Source organism: Aquarana catesbeiana, linkage group LG01, assembly GCF_042186555.1.
Source record: "Aquarana catesbeiana isolate 2022-GZ linkage group LG01, ASM4218655v1, whole genome shotgun sequence".
NCBI lineage: Eukaryota > Metazoa > Chordata > Amphibia > Anura > Ranidae > Aquarana > Aquarana catesbeiana.
Genome location: NC_133324.1, coordinates 111,031,561 through 111,059,270, shown reverse-complemented (window position 1 = coordinate 111,059,270; position 27,710 = coordinate 111,031,561). Strand labels below are relative to the sequence as shown.

The window sequence follows — 27,710 nt, the reverse complement described above, 5'->3', positions numbered from 1 at the left end:
TTAAAGTGGTTCTAAAGACAGGTTTTTTTTTTTATCTTATTGCAGTCTATACATTAAGATTAAAAACTTTGTGTGAAGCAGCCCCCCTAATACTTACATGAGCCCCATCTCGATTCAGCGACGTTGCACGAGAGACTCGGCTGTTCGGGACTCTCCCTCCTGATTGGCTGAGACACACAGCAGGCACCATTGGCTATCGCTGCTGTTATTTAAAGTCAGTAAGTCAATGAGGAGAGAGGGTGGGCCCTGGCGCGGGTCCGTGTCTGGATGGACACACAGAGCAGTGGCTTGGTTCATGTGCCCCCATAGCAAGCTGCTTGCTGTGGGGGCTCTCGGTTGCAAGCAGGGGCCAGGAGTGCCGGCGAGGGACCGGAGAAGAGGATCGGGTCGGGTCTGTGCAAAACCACTGCACAGGGCAGGTGTGTAGAACATGTTTGTTATTTTAAAACAAAAAAAAAAGAAGACTGTAGTATCACTTTAAGGCTTAATATACAAGGGATGTTCTACAACCTCTCCTGAACGATTTAACTTGACAGATAAAAACGTCCGTTTTGCCGCGTTTACATGCCGGGTTTGAAAAAAAAAAAATTTTTTCTCAAAATAGCCAAAAATGAAAAACGTCTGTAAACGAAACGCTGCTAAACACCATTACCGCGTTTAGCATCCGAAGCTTCGGAGTCTGAACTTGTTTTTTTTGCCTTCAAAGAAAATCCTCTAAATGCAACTGCCTAAAAACATTATTAAAACGAACTTGTGTACATGTACACATAAGATAACATTGGGTGAGTTCAGGGGCAGCTGAAAAAAGCAGCCAACTGCCTCTGAACGTCTGCTTACCATCAGCAGTGTACATGAGGCCTTAGTACGTATTCATGTAAAAAAATATGCATTTTTAATACATGTGCCAATATATGATGAAAGATGACAACTGCATGCGCCTAATACTAGTTGAGATCATATTCTATATATGGATTCCTTTTTTCTATTTCTTTTTGACAGTATTCTGTATATTACTTCCTTTATTTATCAAGTTATGTTTAATTTAGGGCTGTTACTGATTAAAATGTTCGTGTTCGATTAATCGATTTTTTTTTTTAATCGATTAATCGACTAATTTTGGATTAATTAGAACGCACAAACAGATCCAACTACTTTTAGCTGATTTAGCACCGTTGTTATGGTAATGGCCAAAGTTGGATATAGCGGGGCATGGTTAGGATGTCGCACGTCATAAATTCAGCCTCACCGTGCCCATGTCAGCCTTACCGTGCCCATAATCGCAGCCTCACTGTTCCCATAATGCAGTCTCACCGTGCCCATAATCGCAGCCTCACTGTTCCCATAATCGCAGCCCCACTGTAGTCAGTGCCTGTGCCTGGATTACACAGTCTGTGGGCATCTCCCGTTGTGTGTGAAAACTTTGGCTGCGCTGTGAGAAAAGTCCCGCCCTCCTCCTAGATCAGCTCGTGTGAAAGACAAAACACTGCATCGATCACACGAGCTGATCTAGGAGGAGAGTGGGACTTTTCTCACAGCGCGGCCAAAGTTTTCACACTCAGCTCGGAGACACACAGCAGGAGATGCTCGCAGACTGTGTATGACATATAGTGGAGGAGGAGGGAGCGGAGCGCTGCGCTGCAGCCACAGCTTGGCCCAAAGCGGCCCCAGGGCAGGCAGCCTACCGATCAAAAAAATTTGATCAATCAAAAAAATTAACGATTAATTGAGGAATTAATCGTTAATTTCCGCAGCCCTAGTTTAATTCTTTCTCCCAGCAGCACATATTAACTTTTACTTTACAACCCCCGCTCTGTAACGCAACTGGGAGTGAAGAAATGCCAAAATACTTTTAAGTATGGAGGAGCGTGTGACTCACTCCACTTCCTCTGATGTGATAGAGCTTGTACTTGATACCTGGCCTAGTGCAGTCACATGTGGGAGACAGTCCTCAGCCCTGTGTAATCTTCTGCTAGAGTGCTATGGAGATAACAAAAAGGTTTTCTTTCCACCAGTGGAGAGTATGTAAAAGATGCTGAGGAGGGGGGCATAGAAATTAGCCTACATGGGAAAGGTGTTGTTATAAGCAGGGAATCCTAATTACATTCCTTAATATTCATACGACAAACAGGGGGACCAATTACAAGTCTTTAAATATGCAATATTGAAAAGACAGCTGCAAACAAGTACAAATGTGAATGTCACATCAAAAATTGCTTTCAGGTAAATGGTACAAATAGTAGCCATTATAAAGAACTTTGATGCAATTAACAGCAACCTATCAAAATTAATTTCTTAATGGCTACCTAGAGGCAATGATTATGGTTTGCTGTGAGTTACTGCGTTTTACAAAATTTCAAAGTGATAAAATAAAAAAAAAAAGTGTGTTGTCACTACCATTGCTGACCCATTCCAGAAATGCTATTTGCCTGGCTATTATGTTGATCCACTGATCTGAGTACTTTCCAAATTACTGTCCTGGGGAACATGCATGCAGATTAGGTAAGATGGGTCAGTAATTGAATGAAAAGTACTGAATTCAGGGAATCAGTGTTTTTGGCAATGGGAACTTCCATGTTTCTCTTGCGACAGGTTACCTTTGAGGGAAGGTTGGTAAGTGGATGGGCAGACATACCATTGGAGCAATTGTTAACATACTGTCCCACAGCCAGTGGATTATGGGGGAAGCTGGTCAGCCATGTGGAATCGCACATCTTCAGAGGCCCCAGCTGGTCTCTTCCGCTGCAAGACCTGAAATACATTTAGCCTCATTTATAAACTGTCTAACTGATGGACTGCCGCGTTTACCTCCTAAAAACCAATCAATGCCAATAGAAAAATGGTTGCTAAAAGGCAAAAACAATGTTCTCATTTTAACAACGTAAACACGAAGTCAATTATTCTAATGTTTAGGGTCGAAGCAACTAATCGATTATGAAATGAATTATTATTTTCATAATCAATTAAATCGGCCAGTAACATAATGGGGTTAAAAACTAAAATGAGCCCTTTAGAGTACAAAAAAAAAATTAAAAATCCTATTTTACAATAGCGATTATTTGCAACAGCTTACCTGTAAAATCCTTTTTATGGAGTACATTATAGGTCACAGAGCCTCAATATGGGTTATGGGCCTACCTTCAGGTGTTGACACTGGTATAACCAATACAGAAAGTTGACTCCCCTATATAACTCCTCCTCCTTCCAGGCGTCCTCAGTTTTTGTAGCCAAGCAATATAAGCAATATACTCTCACCCCATAAAAAAGAGGGGCGGGAGCTCTGTGTCCTATGATGCACTCCAAGAAAAGGATTTTACAGGTAAGCTGTTTTAAAATTCTATTTTCTTTATCGTACATCATAGGACACAGACCCTCAAGTAATTACTTGGTGGGATGTCCCATAGCAATGCTACTTGAGGGGAGGGAGACACAACCCGTAGGGAACCCCCAGACCTTGAGGAATTATACTGCTGCCTGCAGCACACTGCGCCCGAAGGCAATATCCTCATTCCATCTTACATCTACTTGATAAAATTTTGTAAATGTATGCACTGAAGACCAAGTCACGGCCTTGCAGATCTGAGACATGGAGGCCTGGTGACGCACTGCCCAAGAAGCACCGCCCAAGAAGCACCAACCGCTCTGGCAGAGTGCGCCTTAACTTGAAAAGGGGGGAATCTTTCCCTTTAAATCATAAGTTTGAATTATAACTTGCCGAATCCACTTAGCCACAGTGGATTTTGACGCTGCCTGTCCTTTTTTAGGACCCTCTGGCAGAATAAATAAGACATCAGTCTTACGAATCTGAGCAGTTTTCCTTAAATAGATCTTCACTGCTCTTACCACATCAAGACAACGTAGTAACTTTTCTTCTTTGGAACATGGTTTTGGAAAAAACAATGTCAGGACAATATCTTCATTCAGATGAAAGCCTGAAACCACTTTTGGCAAAAAGCCTGGACGAGGGCGTAAGGCCACTCTGTCCTCATGAATAACCAACATGGTTTTGGAAAAAAACGGCAGGACAATATCTTGGTTCAGGTGGAAACCTGAGACCACTCTTGGTATAAAACCTGGACGAGGGCCCAACACCACTCTGTCCTCATGAATAACCAAATATGGCTCTTTACAGGAAAGAGAGCAGCCAATTCTGAAACCCTCCTTGCTGAGGATATAGCAACCAAAAATATCAGCTTCCTAGTCAGAAGGACTAAGGGAACATGCTGTAATGGTTCGAATGGTGGTTTTTGGAACACTGACAAAACTAAATTCAAGTCCCAAGGGCTTAAGGGTGATTTAACCGGCGGATTAATCCGCATCTCTCCTCGCATGAAACCCCGGACTAAAGAATGCGTAGCAAGTGGTCTTTGAAATAAAGTTGATAAGGCTGAGACTTGGCCCTTAATAGTACTCAGGGCCAACTTCATCTCTACGCCAACTTGTAGAAAGGCAAGAATTCTGCCTCTAATATATCTCCGAGGATGACAACCCTTGGATTCACACCAGGAAACATAAGATTTCCAGACTCTACAATATATAGCTCTAGAAGCTGGCTTCCTAGCATTAATTAAAGTAGATATAACTGCCCTAGAAAGCCCACGTCTTTTCAGAATGTGGGTCTCAATAGCCAGGCCGTTAAATTTAGCATTCGTAAAGTAGGATGGAATATCGGCCCCTGTGAGAGCAGGTCTGGCCTTAGTGGAAGGGACCACAGATCCTCCACTGCCATCTTTACGACCTCTGCATACCATGACCTTCTGGGCCATGCTAGTGCTGCCAGAATTACAGGTTTTCTTTCCAGCTTGATCCTGCAAAGAAGTCAAGGCAGCAACTGAATAGGGGGAAATGCATAGATCAGTAAAAGCTGATCCCACAGTATCATCAACGCATCTGTTCTGCATGCGAATGGATCCTTTGTTGTGGACACAAAGTTGACTAACTTTATGTTGCACTCGATGCTAGAAGATCTACATCCGGAGTCCCCCATCCTTGACAAACAGCCCGAAACATGTCGGGGTGAATAGACCATTCCCCTGGGAATAATCTGCTGGTGGCACATGTAGTGCGCGTGCCAATTCTCTATTCCCGGAATGAAGACTGCTGATGGGCACGGAATATTTCTTTCTGCCCAAGTTAGAATATGGTTCACTTCTCTGCACTGAGAGATTCTTGGTGCCCCTTTTGTTGACTGATATAGGCCACAGCCGTGGCATTGACGGATTGGATCCTGTCGGGACAATCTCTTAACCTGGAAGTCCAGGCTTTTAGAGCCAGACGCGCTGCCCGAATCTCTAGGATGTTGATGGGCAAGGCTCTCTCGGTTCTTGAACACAGTCCTTGGACAGTTGTCTTCTCTGTCATTACCACTTTCCAGAAAAGTGGTCTGAAGGATTTACCCTTTAGGACATTCTTTAGTAACCACCAATTGAGGTTTTGGGACACCCTTGGGGACAGCCGCATTGGCAAGAGCTTGGATCGTTTTGTTCTTAGAAAATAGAACACTGTTTTGCAACAGTCTCGAATGGAACTGGGCAAAGGGAACTGCTTCGAATGAAGCCACCATCCTTTCTAACAACCTCATGGAAAGGTCAATGGAGGGACCTCCTTTTGACCTGACCATCCGCACCAACTCTTTTATAGAGTGGTGTTTTTTTTTTCTCTGGGCAAGAAGACCCTTTTTCTGGGCTGTATCTATGATCAGACCCAAATACTGCAGCCCTTTTTTAGTGATTTTAATGGAGACTTTACTAGGTTGAGAATGCAACCCAGACCTTTCCAGGTAACTGGTTGTAATGCGTACACCTTACTCCGAACAGCAATTGGTCTATTAGCAATAGATCGTCTAGGTATGCCAAGACTGTTTAAGCCCTGTGCCCTTGACCTGGCTACAGGTGGGGCTAGCACCTTTGTGAACACTCGAGGTGCTGTAGCTAGCCCGAAGAGCAAGGCTATAAACTGAAATGCTGCTGTTCTACTTCGAACCGCAGAAACCTTTGGTGAGCGGGAAATATATGGACATGCAGATATGCCTTCCTGATGCCGATAGGCGCTAGAAGTTTTCCTCCTTGCAGGATAGAAACTACTGACTTGATCGACTCCATAGAAAGGAGCGGATCTTCAGGAACTGATTTAGATTCTTTTAGATCTAGAATGGACTTGTTGAATTTCTGCGTGGCTCTGTACATGTACAGGAAACACATGAAAAAGGCAGTGAAGGTTCCAAGGAACCTAAGAAAAAACAGAACTATCAGCTGACTCTACTAGAGGTAGCCTGAAAGAGGCACAAATCATCTCTGTAAGAGGTTTGTACCAGCAATTTCTCAGATTGCGAGGCTGAAAAAAAGTTTAACTCTAGTTGTCTCCTCTGCAGAGGAGTACTTGGTTTGCCTTTCTTCCCGATTACCTAAGAGTAATCCTTCATCCTCTACCCACTGTTCTCTTGATAAGGGATCTCGGGGTGGGGATCTAACACGCTTCCCATCCTTGGATAGCGGATGCGATTACAGTCGCTAATTTTCCTTCTAGGCCCTGCAGGTCGGAGGAAAAACGCATCTTCAATCAAGTATACAGGGGCTGAATATTTTCTCCTATTAGGCTCAGTTTCCACTATTGCAACCCCAAAGTTGCGTGATTTTTTCGTGATCCTATGCCACTGAGAATATGTTGGGGCGCGATTTTAATGCGACAGGAAACAATGCCTGTGTATTCTAGAGGTTTATGGACCTCAAGTCGCATCAAAGTGGTACCAAAATAGTGCAGGGACTACCTTGAAGTCGCACAGATCTGAACAGTATTTCTTGGAATTCATGCCCTAGAGTCTGATGGTGGAGGCAGTCACCGCTGCCTAGAGGCAGCTGCCCCTGCGCAGGGGAAGGAATCTGTTTAAGTGACTTGTCCAAGGTCACAAGGAGCCAACGTGAGGACGAGGTCCCACCTCTTTCAGGAAGCCACCCATGCTACGCTGGCCGTCAGAGTAGTTAACCTGTGAGGAGTGGCTCCTTCACTAGTGAACGCCGACATGTGGATCTGAACCCATGTTTGTCAGGAAGTCTCCCATGGCTGCACTGGCCGTCAGAGTACTTAACCTGTGAGCTGTTGTGGCTTCACTTTAAATAAAAGGACATTTAAACCTTCTACTGGACAAAAGAGCTTTACTGCTAGAAATCATTTGGATGTATTTTACCAAAGCTTCCCCAATGAAAAGGGAAACTAGTCAGACACCCTTTTTTGCAAGATGCTTCGGTTGACCAACCCTTTTAACCACAGGGACCTAAGCATGTGTTTTAGCACAAGCGCAAGGTGAGACGCCTGGTGGATAGGCTTTTATGGCATCTATAGCCATACATAGCACCACTGGTAGGATTTTAACAAAAAATTCCAACTCCTTATTTGTTGGATGCTTAAGCAATTATGCATCTTGATGCTGGAAATCGCAGCGTCTACTGCTGGTACTTTCCAACCTTTGTGAATTTTTCCTCCATGATAGAGAACTGAGAAACTCTTTGGAGGGAAAACATGCTTATCCAGATGATCCCATTCAGCATAAATAAGCGCTGTAAAAAACCAAAGGAGGGACCTGGACTTTCAGCTTACTCTGTTAGGAGTAGTATAAAAAGTGGAATGAACCATCTCTGTAAGAGTTTGTACCATCAATCTGTCAGATTGTGAGGTTGCATAAGGTTCATCAACTGTTGTTTCCTCCACAGAATAAAATTTGGCTTGTTTTCCCCCATGTTCACCTGAGGATAACACCTCATCCTGTGCCCACTGTTCCCTTGGAAAAAGGGGTTTGAGGTGGGGGAGGGGGATCTGGCATGCTTCCTATCCTCTTGGATGGAGAATGCGATTAAAGCCGCTAATCTTACTTCTAAGCCCAACAGGGCAGAGGAGAATGCATCTTCAGTCACATACACAGGGGCTGAAGTGTGAGAAGCAGTTGCACCACCAATTGCTTCCAATGACTCACCCTGGCATTCCCATGTCAGGTATCTCCGGAGAGGATGACAGTGTGGAGGCATGACTGGAGTTCCCAGCGCCTGGGGTGGAATCCTTGGTACCTTTGTGGTACACTGGAAATCAAATGTGCTAAGCACAACAGCAGAGGCACTTTAACAAATTATGGTATTTGCTGAACAATAGTTTTAGCAAAAGAAAACAATGTCACCATAAGGATCAACCTTTGATTCTGAGTACCATAATATTTCCTGTGCTGGAAATGCCTGTTTACACACCTTTACATGCCCAGCGCTCCTGTGACTCTTAAGGGCCGTACACATCGGACTTTTTGACAACAAACATGCAAATTAGCTGTTTTGGAGCAACATCTGACCGTGTGTACGCTCCATCGGACAAACTTTTTCAGTTTCCATCGGACTTTTGTTGGCTGTGCGAACGGACAAACTTTCCGGCAACAAAAGTCCGATGGAGCAAAGTCCGATCGTGTGTACACAAAGCCATCGGACTTTTGTACAAACTACAGTACGCAGCTGCGAGAATGTTTCCCGGCGGCAGGGGGTCCCCCGAAAATCCATACCAGACCCTTATCCGAGCACGCAGCCCGGCCAGTCAGGGAAGGGAGTGGGGACGAGCGAGCGTTCCCCCCCCCCCCCTCCTGAGCCGTACCAGGCCGCATGCCCTCAACATGGGGGGTGGGTGCTTTGGGGGAAGGGGCGTCCTGCGGGCCCCCCACCTCAAAGCACCTTGTCCCCATGTTGATGAGGACAAGGGCCTCTTCCCGACAACCCTGGGCGTTGGTTGTCGGGGTCTGCAGGCGGGGCGCTTATCGGAATCCGGGAGCCCCCTTTAATAAGGGGGCCCCCAGATCCCGGCCCCCCACCCTATGTGAATGAGTATGGGGTACATCGTACCCCTACCCATTTACCTAGGGAAAAGCGTCAATAAAAAACACAGTACACAGGTTTTTAAAGTAATTTATTAGGCAGCTCCGGGGTCTTCTTCCGACTTCGGGGGTCTTCTTCCGGGAAGAAGACAATCCAGAAGTCCGGACTACCGCTGGCAAAAGAGCGCCAAAAGATAGCGGTGGAGCCGGCAGAAGATGCAGACACCGGGAGAAGACGCCGGAGAGACCCCGATGTCGGAAGAGGACCCCCGAAGTCGGAAGAAGACCCCGGAGCTGCCTAATAAAATTACTTTAAAAACATGTGTACTGTGTTTTTTATTGACGCTTTTCCCTAGGTGAATGGGTAGGGGTACCATGTACCCCATACTCATTCACATAGGGTGGGGGGCCGGGATCTGGGGGCCCCCTTATTAAAGGGGGCTCCCGGATTCCGATAAGCGCCCTGCCCACAGACCCCGACAACCAACTGCCAGGGTTGTCGGGAAGAGGCCCTTGTCCTCATCAACATGGGGACAAGGTGCTTTGGGGTGGGGGGCCCGCAGGGCGCCCCCTTCCCCAAAGCACCCACCCCCCATGTTGAGGGCATGCAGCCTGGTACGGCTCAGGAGGGGGGGGGGGGGGGCGCTCGCTCGTCCCCATCCCCTTTACTGACCGGCCGGGCTGCGTGCTCGGATAAGGGTCTGGTATGGACTTGGGGGGGACCCCCACGCCGTTTTTTCGGCGTAGGGGGTTCCTCTTAATATCCATACCAGACCTAAGGGCCTGGTGTGCCCCTGGAGGGGAACCCATGCCGGTTTTTTATTTAAAATTTGGCGTGGAGTTCCCCCTCAAGATTCATACCAAACACAGTGCCTGGCATTGGCGGGGATCCAAGTCGGATCCCCGCACCAGTGTCAACCCTCGCAAGGTGTCAATCTCGCCAAAAAAAAAAAGAAGTGACGAGATTGACACAATATCAGACAATAATACAGTTGACCAAAGGGTGGTGGTAAAGAGCTGAAAAACCACGTGATATGGTGAAAGTTGGCTGGAAAAGTCCTTTCGTCTGTATGCAAGACAAACTTTTGGGCAACGCCCTTTGTACAAAATTCCAAGGGAAAGTTTGTACAAAGTCCTATCGTGTGTATGGGGCTTAAGTGTGACAGACTTCTGTCTTCAGCATATGAACAGAGCGTCTGTGTTAAGCCTCAGGTGAGAACCTGATTACACATAAGTGTCAGCTGTTACCGCACCTCTCCAGGAGGAGAGGGGGGGGGGGAATAGGGGAATTTTTATCAGCAGTGTTCGTTAAGCTCCTAGTTTTAAAGGAAGACTTCACTTTATAAAAAAAATGCAAATGGATGGTTTTGTATGTTCATAAACTACTGCTGTAACCCCTTTAGATCCCTCAGAAGAGGAACATCTGTTCAATTAAGAACTCCCCTCTGGCTGCAGGAACCACACCCGCTGCTATAGCCAGACACAGAGCTGCTGAAAAAGGCATCTTACTAGGCAAGTGTAATATACTCCCCCTAGAGGAGACATTTTAAGGCATACAGATAGATATATCTATCTATCTATCTATCTATATATATATTTGGAGAAAAAGGAATAGGTGGACTTTTTACAGTTCCTAGGCTTCTCCCCTTACCGTATCCTCGCTGCAGGATACTGCTGATTTAACAGACAGATCCAACCTTCACCCATCACGGCGGGCAGCGTAGTTAAACCTTCAAAGACTGGGGCCCTTTTTAAAGGGGTTCTGCTCCTTTGGACCTGTATAGCACCCCTCAGGAAAAACTTTAGGTAATATGAAAAACCAAAAAGACTCCTGGTTCCTAGGGTCCAGCTCTCAAAGAGAAGCTTACAGGCAAAACCTTTGTTCTTCAATGCGAGGCCCAGGTACCATCCTATGGCCTCAGTGGCGAGGATGGATCCGGTTGTGGAGGTTTTTTAAATCCAGCATGAATCCCTCCCTGGAGCTCCTCAGAGCACATCTTCACTCGTGACCAACACCTTAGACACTGGCGAAAAAACTGAGGACTCCTGGAAGGAGGAGGGGTTATATAGGTGAGTCAACTTCCTGTATTTGTTATACCAGTGTCAACACCAGAAGGTAGGCCCATAACCCACCAAGTAATTACTTGATGCTCTGTGTCCTATGATGTACGATAAAGAAATATTATTTTCACTGTTGCACAGTAAAAAAAAAAAAAAAAAAAAAAAAGAACCCCTAAGGCCCCTTTCACACTGGGGCGGGGTCGGCGGTAAAGCGCCGCGATTGTTAGCGGCGCTTTACTGTTGGTATTCGGCCGCTAGCGGGGCGGTTTTACCCCCTGCTAGCAGCCGAGAAAGGGTTAAAAACCACCGCAAAACGCCTCTGGAGAGGCGCTTTGCCAGCGGTATAGCCGCGATGTCCCATGGATTTGCTTTCCCGCTCCAAAGATGCTGCTGGTAGGATTTTTTTTTCCCTGCCAGCGCACCGCTCCAGTGTGAAAGGTCTCGGGGCTTTCACACTGGAGACAAAGCAGCGGCACTTTCGGGTCGGTTTGCAGGCGCTATTATTAGCGCAATAGCGCCTGCAAACCGCCCTAGTGTGAAAGGGCCCTTACAGTAGCGATTATTTGCTCTTTGTACTAAAAAGGGATATTTTTTATTTTTTTTTTTAACCCAATTATGTTACTAAACATCTTAGGCCTGGTTTCCACCCATGTGTTTTTTGGTGCTTTTTTCAGAAACACACTACAGTTCATTAAACGTTCACATCTATGCTTTTTTCAGCTGTTGCGTATTTGGAAAGGGTCAAGGACTTTTTTCAGTGCAAAACAGTGCTTTTTTTGGTTCAATAGACTTCAATGGACAAGCTGCAGAAAAGCATGTGTTTCGTGTTTTTTTTCTTAATCTGCTCAACAACAAATTGGCCAAAAAAAAAAAAGGCATTAAAAAAAAAAAAATGCAAAAAACGCAAATCGCAGCAAAATCACATGCACGAAAAAGTCAAAAACGCACAGCAAAAAGCACTGCAGAATCAGATCAAAAGCAAACTGCATAGGTGTGTACTGAGCCTTATGCTGGCCACACGGATCAATTTTCAGACGAGAATATTCATACGAAAAATATTTCTACATTTGTTGAATGAAAGAATGTTGTTTGAAATTTTCATTTGCTTTTAACATTCGGTTTCAAAACAAATGTAATTTCTGAACAAAAACCACATACACTGTCTGAAAATTTCTTTGACCAAGAAGTTTTCTATTATTTCTAAATTTTCCCGTCACTGTGGTTGAAAACAAACATTGATTTGACCCCACTAACTATTAGAAAATCGAACAAATGTTCTTAAAATGAATTTTTTGAAGGAAGTTCTGTTTAAAAATCTGCAAAACAGTCTAACTTTTTCTTTTAAATGAAAAAATTTGATCGGAGTCTGATGATATTTACTAGATTCAACCTCTAATAGTATATACAGTATATCTCTTCTGTCCATTATTCTCAGAGTGGATTAAAGAATAAATTGCCTTTTTTTTTAAACTTTACATATTAACTCAATTATACACCACACTTTAAGGTTATTAACTGATTAATCGAAACAATAAATCGGCCAACTAATCGATTATGAAAATAATTGTTAGTTGCAGCCCTACTAATGTTTACAATTTCCAACCAGAGCACTCCATGTAATATTACTTTTCAACAAAAGGCAACATGTCTCACCGGTATACAGACTTTGAGATCCCCTTGTCATTCCCATCAATGAGAATACCATCCAGGCACCGAAAAATAAATGGGTTCCCGACCGACTGAAAAAATATGGGTTCATACTTTTGGTAAATGGTACCTTTTAAAATAAAGCAATTCAGAAAGTTACAAAAAGTAACACTTCATCTGTGCAATTAATTCACTACATTACTATTCAATCATATGTTACTATAGCTATATGAAACAAACATACGTCTTATAACATAATAGCAAACATAAGAACGTAATAGCCAAGCCTTGCTTTCTTAAAAGGAGAAGTTAACCTTTTGACAAAAGAATAAATGCAAATTTTTGCAGGTAAAAAAAAACAAAAAAAACATGCATTTATTATTTTTTGTTTCAGGAGCCTGGAAAGCACTGCACCAGTGATCAGCAGATTGTTGATGCCATGCAGGTCTCCTGCAGACCTGTCAGTATATCTGCTTCCTCGTACCACATACTCGCACAGGAAGAATCACAGAACTACCACAGTGCTCACATCAATGTGGTAGTTTATTGAGAACTTCAAAGCGGATAGCCATTTAAGCCTCGTACACACGGTACAATTGTTGGTAGGGGATTGTCTGTTGACAGACTGTTCTAAAATCTTACCGTTAGTACGCTCCTTTTGACAACTGTTGTCCAACTTTCGGCCAAAAAATTTTGGATGATAGGCTAGTACATTTTTGGCGGACAACGGTTTGACATCAGATTTTCGTATGGTCAGTACACAAATCCTTCACACAAAAGTCGAATGTACAGACACGTATGCTTGGAATCAATGCTCACCAAACACGAAATTAGCAGAAGGGGCATAGTACGTCATTACGTTCGTGTGCAAGACAAGATCCTGGCACACGCCCTTTTGACAAAAATCAGACACTCGGTTGGCCAACAATCGTACCGTGTGTATAAGGCTTTAAGGCTGTCCCGGAGCTCTGCACAGCTGTGTTTGTTTTCAAATTGTGACAGATAGCAGGGGAAGAAGATCCCCCGCTGTCAAAATGGGAGCCGGTCCTTTCATAACATGTTACACCCTGAAAATGGGTGTAACATGTTATGAAAGGTGAATTTATCCTTTAAAGAACGATCTGAAGAATCTTCACATAAAAAAAAAAAAAATCTCTCTCTCTCTCTCTAATTATATATATATATATATATATATATATATATATATATATATATGCCTGGAACTGTAACTATGCTTTCTCAAGGTGACATACAGGAGAACAGACCTTAGTAGGTACACTGCTTAAGTATTAATACAGCCAAATAGCGTGCTAAATTGTTATAGCGTAATCAAGACTACACTGATTTACAGGGGAAAAAATATAATATAATTTTCTGATAAAATCCTACATATACAGTGGCTTGCGAAAGTATTCGGCCCCCTTGAACTTTTCAACCTTTTGCCTCATTTCAGGATTCAAACATAAAGATATAAAATTTTAATTTTTTGTGAAGAATCACCAACAAGTGGGACACAATTGTGAAGTGGAACGAAATCTATTGGATATTTTAAACTTTTTTAGCAATTAAAAAACTGAAAAGTGGTGCGTGCAAAATTATTCGGCCCTTTTACTTTCAGTGCAGCAAACTCACTCCAGAAGTTCAGCGAGGATCTCTGAATGATCCAATGTTGTCCTAAATGACTGATGGTGATAAATAGAATCCACCTGTGTGTAATCAAGTCTCTGTATAAATGCACCTGCTCTGTGATAGTCTCAGGGTTCTGTTGAAAGCGCAGAGAGCATCATGAAGACCAAGGAACACACCAGGCAGGTCCGTAATACTGTTGTGGAGAAGTTTAAAGCCGGATTTGGATACAAAAGATTTCCCAAGCTTTAAACATCCCAAGGAGCACTGTGCAAGCGATCATTTTGAAATGAAAGGAGTATCAGACCACTGCAAATCTACCAAGACCTGGCTGTCCCTCTAAACTTTCAGCTCAGACAAGGAGAAGACTGATCAGAGATGCAGCCAAGAGGCCCATGATCACTCTGATTGAACTGCAGAGAACTACAGCTGAGGTGGGAGAGTCTGTCCATAGGAAAACAATCAGTCGTACACTGCACAAATCTGGCCTTTATGGAAGAGTGGCAAGAAGAAAGCCTCTCAAGATATCCATAAAAAGTCTCGTCTAAAGTTTGCCACAAGCCACCTGGGAGACACACCAAACATGTGGAAGAAGGTGCTCTGGTCTGATGAAACCAAAATCGAACTTTTTGGCCACAATGCAAAACGATATGTTTGGCGTAAAAGCAACACAGCTCATCACACTCAACACACCATCCCCACTGTCAAACATGGTGGTGGCAGCATCATGGTTTGGGCCTGCTTTTCTTCAGCAGGGACAGGGAAGATGGGTAAAATTGAGGGGAAGATGGATGCAGCCAAATACAGGACCATTCTGGATGAAAACCTGTTGGAGTCTGCAAAAGACCTGAAACTGGGACGGAGATTTATCTTCCAACAAGACAATGATCCCAAACATACAGCAAAATCTACAAAGGAATGGTTCACAAATAAACGTATCCAGGTGTTAGAATGGCCAAGTCAAAGTCCAGACCTGAATCCAATCGAGAATCTGGAAAGAGCTGAAAACTGCTGTTCACAAACGCTCTCCATCCAACCTCACTGAGCTCGAGCTGTTTTGCAAGGAAGAATGGGCAAGAATTTCAGTCTCTCGATGTGCAAAACTGATAGAGAGATACCCCAAGCGACTTACAGCTGTAATCGCAGCAAAAGGTGGCTCTACAAAGTATTAACGCAAGGGGGCCGAATAATTTTGCACGCCCCACTTTTCATTTTTTTATTAGTTAAAAAAGTTTCAAAAATCCAAAAGATTTCGTTCCACTTCACAATTGTGTCCCACTTGTTGGTGATTCTTCACAAAAAAATAAAAATTTTATATCTTTATGTTTGAAGCCTGAAATGTGGCAAAAGGTTGAAAAGTTCAAGGGGGCCGAATACTTTCGCAAGCCACTGTATTTCTATTTGTGAGGGGGCTGGGCAGCTATGTTTGCCATAATTAACCCTGTCTGTACTGTGCAGGCAGATCTCCATTATCAATCAACTAGATTTGAAAACTATCTGTCTTAATAAAGGGTTAAAGTAGAACTAAAGGCAAAAGTTTTTCTCATTTTGAATAGAGTAAGGTAGGTAATAACCTCGACAGGTTCCTTTGCCAATGGTTTCCCATTGGGGAGAAAATCCCCTTCACTTCTCGTCGTATAGTCAAATAAGAAGTAAGAGAAAGTCCCTTCAAAGCAGGGGAATCCCTGGTTTTCTCCAGGATCACCAGAACCAGTGTCCATATTGAAAGATTTCCCTTCTATTACTGTTCTAGGGACAACCCAAAATTTCAGATTCTCTTTTGTCTAGGGACAAGAGGGTTAATAAAATAGTGGTAGTTCCAATTTTTTATGTCATGTTACCGCAAAGGTCTAGGAAACACAAAATGTCAGTAAAACATACACTAAATTTAATTTTAGGGCACACACACACACACTAAATTACCAATATTATATGGTAAAATATAAAAGCCGAGGTTGCACCAACTAAATAGATATCAAACATGCCAAACCTTAAATTTGTGTGCGCCTGTTAAATAGTGGCAAGGTTCAGTACCCTATATTTTTCATAAGAGACACTTTAAAAGCCCCCTATATGTCATCAGTTTAGGTAACGTTGTAAAGAACAGCGCAAACTGTTGGTGCTATATAAATTCTGTATAATAAATGTGTATTCGCCCCCCGGCGTGCATGTTTACGCTCATACTTGCATACAGGTGGAGGTGGGGGGGGGGGGCTCACAAATTTTGGGGGGAATTTTATGTGCTTGGGTGTAACTTCAATTTTTTACTATTTAGAAAAAATAATTAAAAAACAAAAAGTCCCCTATGTGATGATTTTTTGGCAACAATTTCTCTTTAATGAGACCCTGGATTTCCCCCCTGTGCTCCACTGAATGTAATGCAATGCAAATCAGATTACATTACGTTAATTTCCAGGTATGCTGGCTGGGGACACCGAGAGGCGGACCCGAAAGTGACGTCTAACACGCTGCTTTTTGGGTCAGAAAGAAGGAGGGGAGGACACTGGACGTGTGCTCCCTCCCCTCTAGCCCTTGGCACCCACTTTGCTGGTCCTGTGCCCACAGATGGGCAAGTGGAGCCAAGAAATCATGGTGGGGGCACACACCATTACCATGGCTGGGTGGAAGCAATTGGGTGGCAGCGCAGCCACCCGAATGCTTCCATCTGACAGGCAGGCCCTCTGACCATACAACCATTTGCATGGATGCATTCTGAGATCACAGTTCTTGAAGATATGACCCTGGAATAGATCCCTGCTCATTGACCTATATCTTTGTGGACAAATACACTATGATCCTTTCATGATGTCTAAATATATATAAAAACAACACACAAATGACACAATAAATTTGAATGCTATTCAACACAGCACCCCATTACTTTTGGTGACTGTGCAACAGAATGATCTTAAACGCTGCTAGCTCTGCATTGTCACTTAAGATCTAGCACATACATCAATACTCTCCTTGTGTTGAATCATCCGACCCCAGTGGATCACTGGCTGGGAATTGACATTGACGCCCCCTAGTGGTGCTCAGAGGACAATATTCAGCCTATTTTTAAATTTGGGATTGTTTCTAGATGTACTCACTACTCTAAAGAAGACAATCTGCTCTTTTTAATGTTTATGCACCACTGAAGAAGAAAACCTATTTCGAAACGTGTTAGGTGTCCTCCATTATTACTCTGGTGATTTCCTTCTTGGGTGCACCGTATCTAGACAAATTATCCAACCCATTTTTAATATGTATTATCATTTTTTGTACAGTTTTGTAATAAAGAATTTGTAAACTTTTAACCTTTCTATTCACTCACATAATAACCTAGTGCCGTTAAAGTCCCATCATGAGGGTTTCTTCCATGTATCTGCTTGTCAGATCTACACACAATCCTGGTGGCTGTAGCTACCGGGAATGTGTGTAAAACACCCTGCTGGCAGTGGAAGGGTTAGGCCCCTTTCACACGGACGGATAGAATGGTGCTTTTGGCTGCGGATTTTCTAATTTTCTACCGCAGCTAAAAGCACACAATGCTTTCCTATGGCCCCATTCACACACTGCATTTAGCTGCAAATTAGATACATGCGGTTCTGTGCAGATAGAAAAAAATAGAATTGACTGCGTCCAGGAGCGATTTAGCGCAGCTATCCGCACATAACCGCAGTGTACTGTGTCAGCTGCGGATAACGGCGCCCAGCTGCTCATCGGGAAAGGAAAAATGATTTTTCCTTTCTCATGAGCGACAAGCACGGGGATCCGACTCGGATCCCTGCCAATGCCCGGCACTGTTTGGTATGCATCTTGAGGGGGTACTCCACGCCAAATTTTGAATTAAAAAAAAATGGCGTGGGTTCCCCCGCAGGGGCATACCAGGCCCTTCGGTCTGGTATGGATTTTAAGAGGAACCCCCTACGCCGAAAAAACGGCGTGGGGTCCCCCCAAAATCCATACCAGACCCTTATCCGAGCACGCAGCCCGGTCGGTCAGGAAAGGGAGTGGGGACGGGCGAGCGCCCCCCCCCCCTCCTGAGCCGTACCAGGCCGCATGCCCTCAACATGGGGGGTGGGTGCTTTGGGGAAGGGGACGCCCTGCGGGCCCCCCACCCCAAAGTACCTTGTCCCCATGTTGATGAGGACAAGGGCCTCTTCCCGACAACCCTGGCCGTTGGTTGTCGGGGTCTGCGGGCGGAGGGCTTATCGGAATCCGGGAGCCCCCTTTAATAAGGGGGCCCCCAGATCCCGGCCCCCCACCCTATGTGAATGAGTATGGGGTACATGGTACCCCTACCCATTCACCTAGTGAAAAAAAGTGTCAATAAAAAAAAAACACTACACAGGTTTTTAAAGTATTTTATTAGACAGCTCCGTGACGTTGTAGGGGGCATGGTCAACATCACCCGGTGACCACGCCCCCTACAACGTCACAGTCCCAGCATGCCCAGGGGCAGTGACGGCATAAGGGGCGGGGTCACCACCTATATAAGTCAGAGCGGAGCGCCCAGCGTGCATTCCAGCCAGAGAGAGCGTCGTATCAACATCGGAAGAAGAGAAGAGGGCAGAAGGCAGCAGACCGGGCTCCTCCGCTAGCAAAAGAGCGGCAAAAGAGCAGAAGATAGCGGAGGAGCCCGGCAGAAGACCCGAAGAACCGGAGAGACCCCAGAAGTCGGAAGAAGACTCCCGGAGCTGTCTAATAAAATACTTTAAAAACCTGTGTAGTGGTTTTTTTATTGACACTTTTTCACTAGGTGAATGGGTAGGGGTACCATGTACCCCATACTCATTCACATAGGGTGGGGGGCCGGGATCTGGGGGCCCCCTTATTAAAGGGGGCTCCCGGATTCCAATAAGCCCTCCGCCCGCAGACCCCGACAACCAACGGCCAGGGTTGTAGGGAAGAGGCCCTTGTCCTCATCAACATGGGGACAAGGTGCTTTGGGTGTGGGGGGCCTGCAGGGCGCCCCCTCCCCGAAAGCACCCACCCCCCATGTTGAGGGCATGCGGCCTGGTACGGCTCAGGAGGGGGGGGGGGGCGCTCGCCCGTCCCCACCCCCTTTCCTGACCGACCAGGCTGCGTGCTCAGATAAGGGTCTGGTATGGATTTTGGGGGGACCCCACGCCGCTTTTTCAGTGTAGGGAGTTCCTCATAAAATCCATACCAGACCGAAGGGCCTGGTATGCCCCTGCGGGGGAACCCACGCCATTTTTTAATTCAAAATTTGGTGTGGAGTTCCCCCTCAAGATACATACCAAACAGTGCGAGTCGGTACCCTGTCGGGTTGCCATGGAAATGGCAAACCGCAGCTAATCGCAATGTGCAAATGCAGCTGATCGCAGTGCCTGGAGTCTTGAATTCCACAGGAAAAAAAAAATATGCTTTTAACTGCGGCAGAATAGCCGTCCGTGTGAAAGGCGCTTTAGAGGCGTAGAGGCTGAGCTTCTTGCATTGTATGCTAATGAGGACTTGGGATAGGCTCACTCCAACATTGTTCAAAAAAAAAAAAAAAAACAAACAAACAAAAAAAAACAAAAAACCACACAACACATGCAATCAGCCATGACACCTCTAGAGAAATGTCTAAAAAGTAGTACTAGTAGTAAAAGAAATATAACACACTAAATATATATATACACACACATACATACATACATACATACACACACACACACACACACACACACACACGGTATCTCACAAAAGTGCGTACACCCCTCACATCTTTTTAAAAATATTTTATTATATCTTTTCATGTGACAACACTTAAGAAATGACACTTTGCTACAATGTAATGTAGTGTGTACAGCTTGTATAACAGTGTAAATTTGCTGTCCCCTCAAAATATCCTAACACACAGCCATTAATGTCTAAACAGCTGGCAACAAAAGTGAGTACACACCTAAGTGAAAATGTCCAAATTAAGCCCAAAGTGTCAATATTTTGTGTGGCCACCATTATTTTCCAGCACTGCCTTAACCCTCTTGGTCATAGAGTTCACCAGAGCTTCACAGGGTGCCACTGGAGTGCCTCACAGATGCTCAATAGGGTTTAGATCTGGAGACATGCTTGGCCAGTCCATCACCTTTACCCTCAGCTTCTTTAGCAAGGCAGTAGTCTCTTGGAGGTGTGTTTGGGGTCGTTGTGTTGGAATACTGCCCTGTGGCCCAGTCTCCGAAGGGAGGGGGATCATGCTCTGCTTCAGTACGTCACAGTACATGTTGGCATTCATGGTCCCCTCAATCAACTGTAGTTCCCCAGTGCCGGCAGCACTCATGCAGCCCCAGACCATGACACTCCCACCATCATGCTTAACTGTAGGCAAGACACACTGGTCTTTGTACTCATCTGGTTGCCGCTACACACGCTTGACACCATCTGAACCAAATGAGTTTATCTTGGTCTCAGACCACAGGACATGGTTCCAGTAATCCATATCCTTAGTCTGCTTGTCTTCAGCAAACTGTGGGCTTTCTTGTGCATCATCTTTAGAAGAGCCTTCCTTCTAGGACAACAGCCATGCAGACCAATTTAATGCAGTGTGTAGTGTATGGTCTGAGCACTCACAGGCTGACCCTCCACCCCTTCAACCTCTGCAGCAATACTGGCAGCACTCATACATCTATTTCCCAAAGACACTCTAGATATGACGCTGAGCATGTGCACTCAACTTCTTTGGTCGACCATGGCAAGGTCTGTTCTGAGTAGAACCTGTCCTGTTAAACCGCTGTATGGTCTTGGCCATCGTGCTGCAGCTCGGTTTCAGGGTCTTGGTAATCTTCTTATAGCCTAGGCCATCTTTATGTAGAGCATCAATTATTTTTTTTCAGGTCCCAGGAGAGTTCTTTGCCATGAGGTGCCGTGTTGAACTTCCAGTGACCAGCATGAGAGAGTGAGAACGATAACACTAAATTTAAACACACCTGAGACCTTGTAACACTAATGCCCCGTACACACGGTCGGATTTTCCGATGGAAGATGTCCGATCGGAGCGTGTTGTCGGAAATTCCGACCGTGTGTGGGCTCCATCGGACATTTTCCATCGGATTTTCCGACACACAAAGTTGGAGAGCAGGAGATAAAAATTTCCGACAACAAAATCCGTTGTCGGAAATTCCGATCGTGTGTACACAAATCCGACGGACAAAGTGCCACGCACGCTCAGAATAAATAAAGAGATGAAAGCTATTGGCCACTGCCCCGTTTATAGTCCCGACGTACATGTTTTACGTCACCGCGTTTAAAACGATCGGATTTTCCGACAACTTTGTGTGACCGTGTGCAAGACAAGTTTGAGCCAACATCCGTCGGAAAAAATCCTAGGATTTTGTTGTCGGAATGTCCGAACAAAGTCCGACCGTGTGTACGGGGCATAATGAGTCACATGGCACCGGGAGGGAAAATGGCTAATTGGGCCCAATTTGGACAGTTTTTACTTAGGGGTGTACTCCCTTTTGTTGCCAGCGGTTTAGACATTAATGGCTGTGTGTTGAGATATTTTGAGGGAACAGCAAATTTACACTGTTATACAAGCTGTACACTCACTACTTTACATTGTAGCAAAGTGTCATTTCTTCAGTGTTGTCACACGAAAAGATAGAATAAAATATTTACAAAAATGTGAGGGGGTACTCACTTTTGTGAGATACTGTACAATTGTGTATATATTGCACATAAACACCCACCCACACATACATGCTGTGTGAATGGGAACACAAACGCATGCAAAAATGGAAACACACTTTAAACCCAAATTCCAGGCAAACAGCTCTACACAAAGTTGAAATGCATATGGGATTACTGATATACCTGCTGAAGACTTCATAATTCTGGTCATAAATTCTTACGATATACAGTTCCCTTGTACATTGCACAGACAGAAAAGTGACCCACTTATTTCCTGGTTTAGCTTTGTTTTTTGTCACCTTTCCACCTCTAGCTTCATTATTGGGCAATGAATTGGCATTATTATCTCAATCCAAGAAGTAGTAAAGCTGACCCAGGAAAAGTATAGGTAAACCAGAAAGTATCAGAGTAACCATCCAGAGTAGAGGTATGTGTGTTACAAGAATGTCTGCACAAAATTCCAAATCCTTTGGTAGATAAAACAACCATTAGTACTTTAACTGTGTACTCAACTCTCTGACAGGAATTAGACATTAGAGTAGTAGTAAACTCTACTGCTTTTTTTTTTTTTTTTTTTTTAAATGGTTCCCCTGCAGGTTCATGCCATAATGTGATACAATGTACCACATACAGTGGTGAAAAAATTAGTTGATCTCCTGCAGATTTTGTAAGTTTGCCCACTTACAAAGAAATGAAGGGTCTAGAATTGTTATCATAGGTGTATTTTAAATGATAGAAACAGAACACCAACCAAAAATCCAGAAAATACATGATTCAAATCGAGTTGCAGTTCAGAGAGTAAAATAAGTATTTGATCCCCAAACAAAACATGACTTCGTACTTGATGGAGAAACTTGTTGGCAAGCACAGAGGTCAGACGTTTCTTGTAGTTGGTTACCAGGTTTGCACATATCTCAGGAGGGTTTTTGATCCACTCTTCTTTACAGATCTTTTCTAAATCCTTAGGGTTTCTTGGCTGTCGCTTGGCAACTCGAAGTTTCAGCTCCCTCCATAAATTCTCTATAGGATGGCTAGGCCACTACATGCCCTAATGTGCTTCTTCTTGAGCCACTCCTTTGTTGCCTTGGTGGTATGTTTTTGGCAATTGTCGTGCTGGAAGACCCATTTTCAGTGTTTTGGCAGGGAAGAAGGTTCTCATCCAAGATTTTTATTTATTTTTTTAAATCAAGAAGAGTTTTATTGAAAAAGTAAAACACAAGGCAAATAAACAGTACAAATAAAGTATTGCCAAGAGAGCCATACACAAATATAAGTATAGAAATGTAGTATACCACATCATTGCAATACTTTAGGTCACACCGTATTTGCGCAGCGGTCTTACAAGGGCAACTTTTTCTTTTTTGGGAAAAAATACACTTTTTTTTAGTTAAGACAACAGTAAAATTCACCCAATTGTTTTCTACATTGTTAAAGATAATGTTAAGCCGAGTAAATTGATACCCAACATGTCACGCTTCAAAATTGCACGCCCGCTCTTGGAATGGCGACAAACTTTGGCACTTAAAAATCTCCATTGGCGACGTTTAAAAATTTCTACAGATTACCAGTATTAAGTTACAGAGGAGGTCTAGTGATAGAATTATTGCTCTCACTCTAATGATCGCGGCGATACCTCACATGTGTGGTTTGAACACAGTTTTTATATGCGGGCGGAACTTTCGTATGCGTTCGCTTTTGCGCTCGAACTTGGTGGGACGTGGCGCTTTAAAAAAAAATATTTTTTTTTCTTATTTAATTTTACCTCTTTATTTTCACACTGCCCTTTAAAAAAAAAAAAAAAATTGGTCACTTTTATTCCTATTACAAGGGATGTAAGCATTGGGCGGAAGTGACGTTTGATGTCGCTTCCGCCCTCCAATGCTATGGAGCCGAGCGGGGGCCATCTTTCCTTAACTCAGCATCCAGGAGAGAGGACGCGATCGTCTCTGCCGCTACTGACAGCTCCGGTAAGCGGTGGAGACGACTGGAGCGCAGCGGGAGGGGGCCCTCTCCTGGCACCAATAAAAGTGATCTTGTGGCGAATCCACCAGAGACCACTTTCATCTTAAAGAGAAATGCACGCCATTCCTGAAAATACCAGGGTTATGGCAGCTAGCTGCTGCCATAACAATGGTATTTAGCATCAAAGTACCGACATACGGGTACGACGATTTGCGTTAAGTGGTTAATATAACCATTCCGGGGCGTATCCCTCACCTTCGGCTTCCAGTGGAAAGTTTTCATTTACATTCACTAGTTAGGGGAATCAGGCCTAGCCTATGAGCAGTCTGTCCATTACCAGTATCATCCAAAATTTTACAATACATGGCCCGTATATTGGCCCCTCGATGCGGCAAAGTCTGCCTGTACCTTTTAGCAGAGAAACAGCCCCAAAGCATAAAGTTTCCACTTCTGTGCTTGACTGTAGGGATGGTGTTCTCAGGGTCATAGTCAGCATTTTTCCTTCTCCAAACACAGAGTTGAGTTATTGCCAAAGAGTCTCATTTGACCACAACACTTTCTCCCAATCCTTCTCTGAATCATTTAGATGTTCATTGGCAAACTTCAGATGGGCCTGTAACATGTGCCTTCTTGAGGAGGGGGACCTTGCAGGCGCTGGAGGATTTTAATCCTTGGCAGCGTATTGTGTTACCAATAGTTTGTTTGGTGGCTGTGGTCCCAACTGCTTTGAGATCATCCACAAGCTCCTCCTGTGTAGTTCTGGGCTGATCCCTCACTTTTCTCATGAGGGAAAATCTTGCATGGAGCTCCAGGCCGAGTGTGATTGATGGTTATTTTGTATTTCTTCCATTTGCGAATAATTGTTCCAACAGTTTTCTCCTTCTCACCAAGCTTCTTGCTGATGGTCTTGTAGCCCATTCCAGCCTTGTGCAGGTCTACAATCTTGCCCCCCATGTCCTTTGACAGCTCTTTGGTCTTGCCCATGATGGTGAGGTTTGCATTGAAGAAAGATTCTGTGGACAGGTGACTTTTATACATATAATGATTTGTCATTAGGAGCACCTTCTTAAATTGACAGGACTAATCTGTGTACCACATGAGCACTTACTGTAGCCAGTCTATGGGAGCCAGAATTAGTGTTGGTTGGTAGGGGATCAAATACTTATTCTACTCATGGAACTGCAACTCAATTTATAACATTTGTATTGTGTTTTTTTCTGGATTTGTGGTTTATATTCTGTCTCTATCATTTAAAATACACCTGATAATTATAGACTCTTAATTTCTTTGTAAGTGGGCAAACTTACAAAATCTGCAGGGGACCAAATAATCATTATCCCCCACTGTATACTACAAAAATGGCTCCCCAAAATTACAAACAGCAAAATATACATATTTGAACTGTGTATGGAGCCGTTTGCCTGGAGTTAAACACGCATCCAATTCATATTCTAAACTATACCGGGGTACATAGACACTACGGCTCCTTTGGGCACAAACCCTCTAGAAACAAAAACTCCAATCCCAGCTGAGTCCAGAGAGCTTGGGTGTCGTTCAATGGTGAACCCGAGAGACCTGTATAATATCTCATCCACTTGTAAAGTGACATCCCGCTCCGTGTGGCAGTTCTGTGTGTCTCCAGTGTCTGGGGTATAATACAAGACCTTAGTGCAATCAGGAAGCATGTGGAGGAGGTCTCTCTGTCTGTACAAATCAGCCCTGAAAAAAGCTTGGAAGAGGCTGACTAATGTGCTGTTCACAAAGGCATCAGAAACAAGTTTGTCACTACTGCTTTCCGAAACATATCGCAAGGTTCTGTGTAGAGAAAATAAAAAGAAGGATCATTTATCAAAGAGTGTAAAGCTTGGTTTAGATAAACTAACATGCTGACTACATTGCGACTGAACAATGCAGTCTGCTCTAAAACATGATTGGACAATGAGGGAGCAGCAACATGCTGATAAGATCATCACTCTGTCTCTACTTTCAGGAAGCTCTCCAAGTAATTGACACTCTGATGTGCAATACATCAGAGCCAGGCTGCTTCACAGTGCAGTTTTTCCTTCTCCCAGTCTAAGTGCTGCTTTACCAGCGATTATAGAAAGCTTGTATCAGTTCAGTTTCAGGTCATTTTACCAGCTGCATATACAGTTCCTTGAAAAATATTCATACCCAGGGGTGGATCCAGGGTGGTGGGGGGTGTCAAATGCACCCATCCCCCCCACCCCCAAAAAAATTACTGACTCCGGAGTCTCTCAATCTCACATCAGCAGCAGGCCAGAAGCGGCGTCAAGAGACACTGTTGTCTTCATGCCACGCTGGAGCATGGAGAAGAGGGAGGGAGGTGGGTGGAGCCATGCCGCTGGCATGGCCTCTCCAATGCCTGCTGCACTGGTTGCTAGCGACTGTCCTGCCTGGCGTCTAGCAGCCAGTGATGTCAGTCATGTCCGAGTCGCTGCTGAGGAGGAAGAGAACGAAGTGCCAGCATTCAGAGCCTTTTTCCTTGTCCGCGCCTAGTGTGAGTGTATTGGCTCCACCCACCTCCTCCCTCTATGATCTCCTTCAGGGCTCCAGCGCAGAGTGAAGACAGGATGAAGGCATGAAGCAGTGGCTGTATGTCATGTGATGGCGTTGCTGCCTGCAATCCCGGATCCTGCTCATCTCTATTACTCCTTGGAGGTCCCTCCCCCACCAGAGCACCAAAGTATATGAATTAAAGTGAGTACAAAAATTAATGATTATGTAAAATTGCAGAATACAGGTATGCCATTATTTATGAAGAAAAAAAAAAAAAAAAAAAAAGCTACCCTTATAGTATTGACATTTTCATCTTGTTCAGTCTTAATCGAATTATAATGCAGGATATTGATTTTCTTATTTTGTCCCTCTCTCCTATACAAAATGGTAAAAATATGCATTTTTAGGTTCATCTTCTGGCTCATTTTTGTGCTGCAAGACAACACTTTCTAGCATTCAGCGTAGGCTGGGCCCGCTGCCACCTGGGATTGCTACGTCAAAGCCGCAACATTGCAGCGCATATGCACACGTGCTGTGAGCAACACATTATTTTCTGGCCCCTCCTGAGACTAGACTCTGGATCCGCCTCTGTTTATACCCCTTGAAATTTTCCACATTTGTCATGTCACAACCAAAAATGTATTTCATGTGACAGACCAACACAAATTGGCACATAATTGTGAAGTGGAAGAAAAATGATAAAATGGTTTTCAAAATGTTTTACAAATAAATATGTGAAAAGTGTGGTGTGCATTTGTATTCAGCCCCCTGAGTGAATACTTTGTAGAACCTCCTTTCACTGCAATTACATCTTTTTGGGGATGTCTATACCAGCTTTGCACATCTAGAGAGTGACATTTTTGCCCATTCTTCTTTGCAAAATAGCTCAAGCTCTGTCAGATTGGATGGAGAGCGTCTGAACAGCAATTTAAGTCTTGCCACAGATTCTCAATTGTATTTAGGTTTGGACTTTGACTGGGCCTCTTTAACACATGAATATGCTTTGATCTAAACCATTCCATTGTAGCTCTGGCTGTATATTTCAGGGTCGTTGCCCTGCTGGAAGGTGAACCTCCGCTCCGGCTCAAGTCTTTTGAGATTTTCCTGTATTTGGCTCCAACCATCTTCTCATCAACTCTGACCAGCTTCCCTGTCCCTACTGAAGAAAATCATCCCCATAACATGATGCCACCACCACGTTTGCTGTGTCCCCCACATGGCTTCTTGCAAACGGGACTTCCTATGGCTTTCTTTCAACAATGGCTTTCTTCTTGCCGCTCTTCCATAAAGGCCACATTTGTGGAGTGCACAACTAAAAGTTGTCCTGTGGACAGATTCTCCCACCTGAGCTGTGGATCTCTGCAGCTCCTCCAGAGTTACCATGGGCCTCTTGGCTGCTTCTCTGATTAATGCTCTCCTTTCCTGGCCTGTCACTTTAGGTGGA

The 27,710-nt window shown here is 44.2% G+C and overlaps 1 protein-coding gene across 5 annotated transcripts in view; it reads right to left on the bottom strand.

Annotated features, from left to right (window-relative positions):
* The window catches only part of SETD9 (SET domain containing 9), a 95,612-nt gene that overhangs the window by 42,681 nt on the left and 25,221 nt on the right, over nt 1-27,710 (bottom strand). For 4 of the 5 annotated variants that reach the window (XM_073622955.1, XM_073622972.1, XM_073622964.1 and 1 more), the window contains 3 exons: nt 25,212-25,564; nt 12,551-12,674; nt 2,633-2,748 (listed from right to left, as the gene is read on the bottom strand). In XM_073622955.1, the coding sequence (XP_073479056.1) occupies nt 2,633-2,748; nt 12,551-12,674; nt 25,212-25,564 (593 nt within the window). The remainder of the gene's footprint in view (nt 1-2,632; nt 2,749-12,550; nt 12,675-25,211; nt 25,565-27,710) is intronic. The other variant, XM_073622982.1, reaches the window with a different exon arrangement.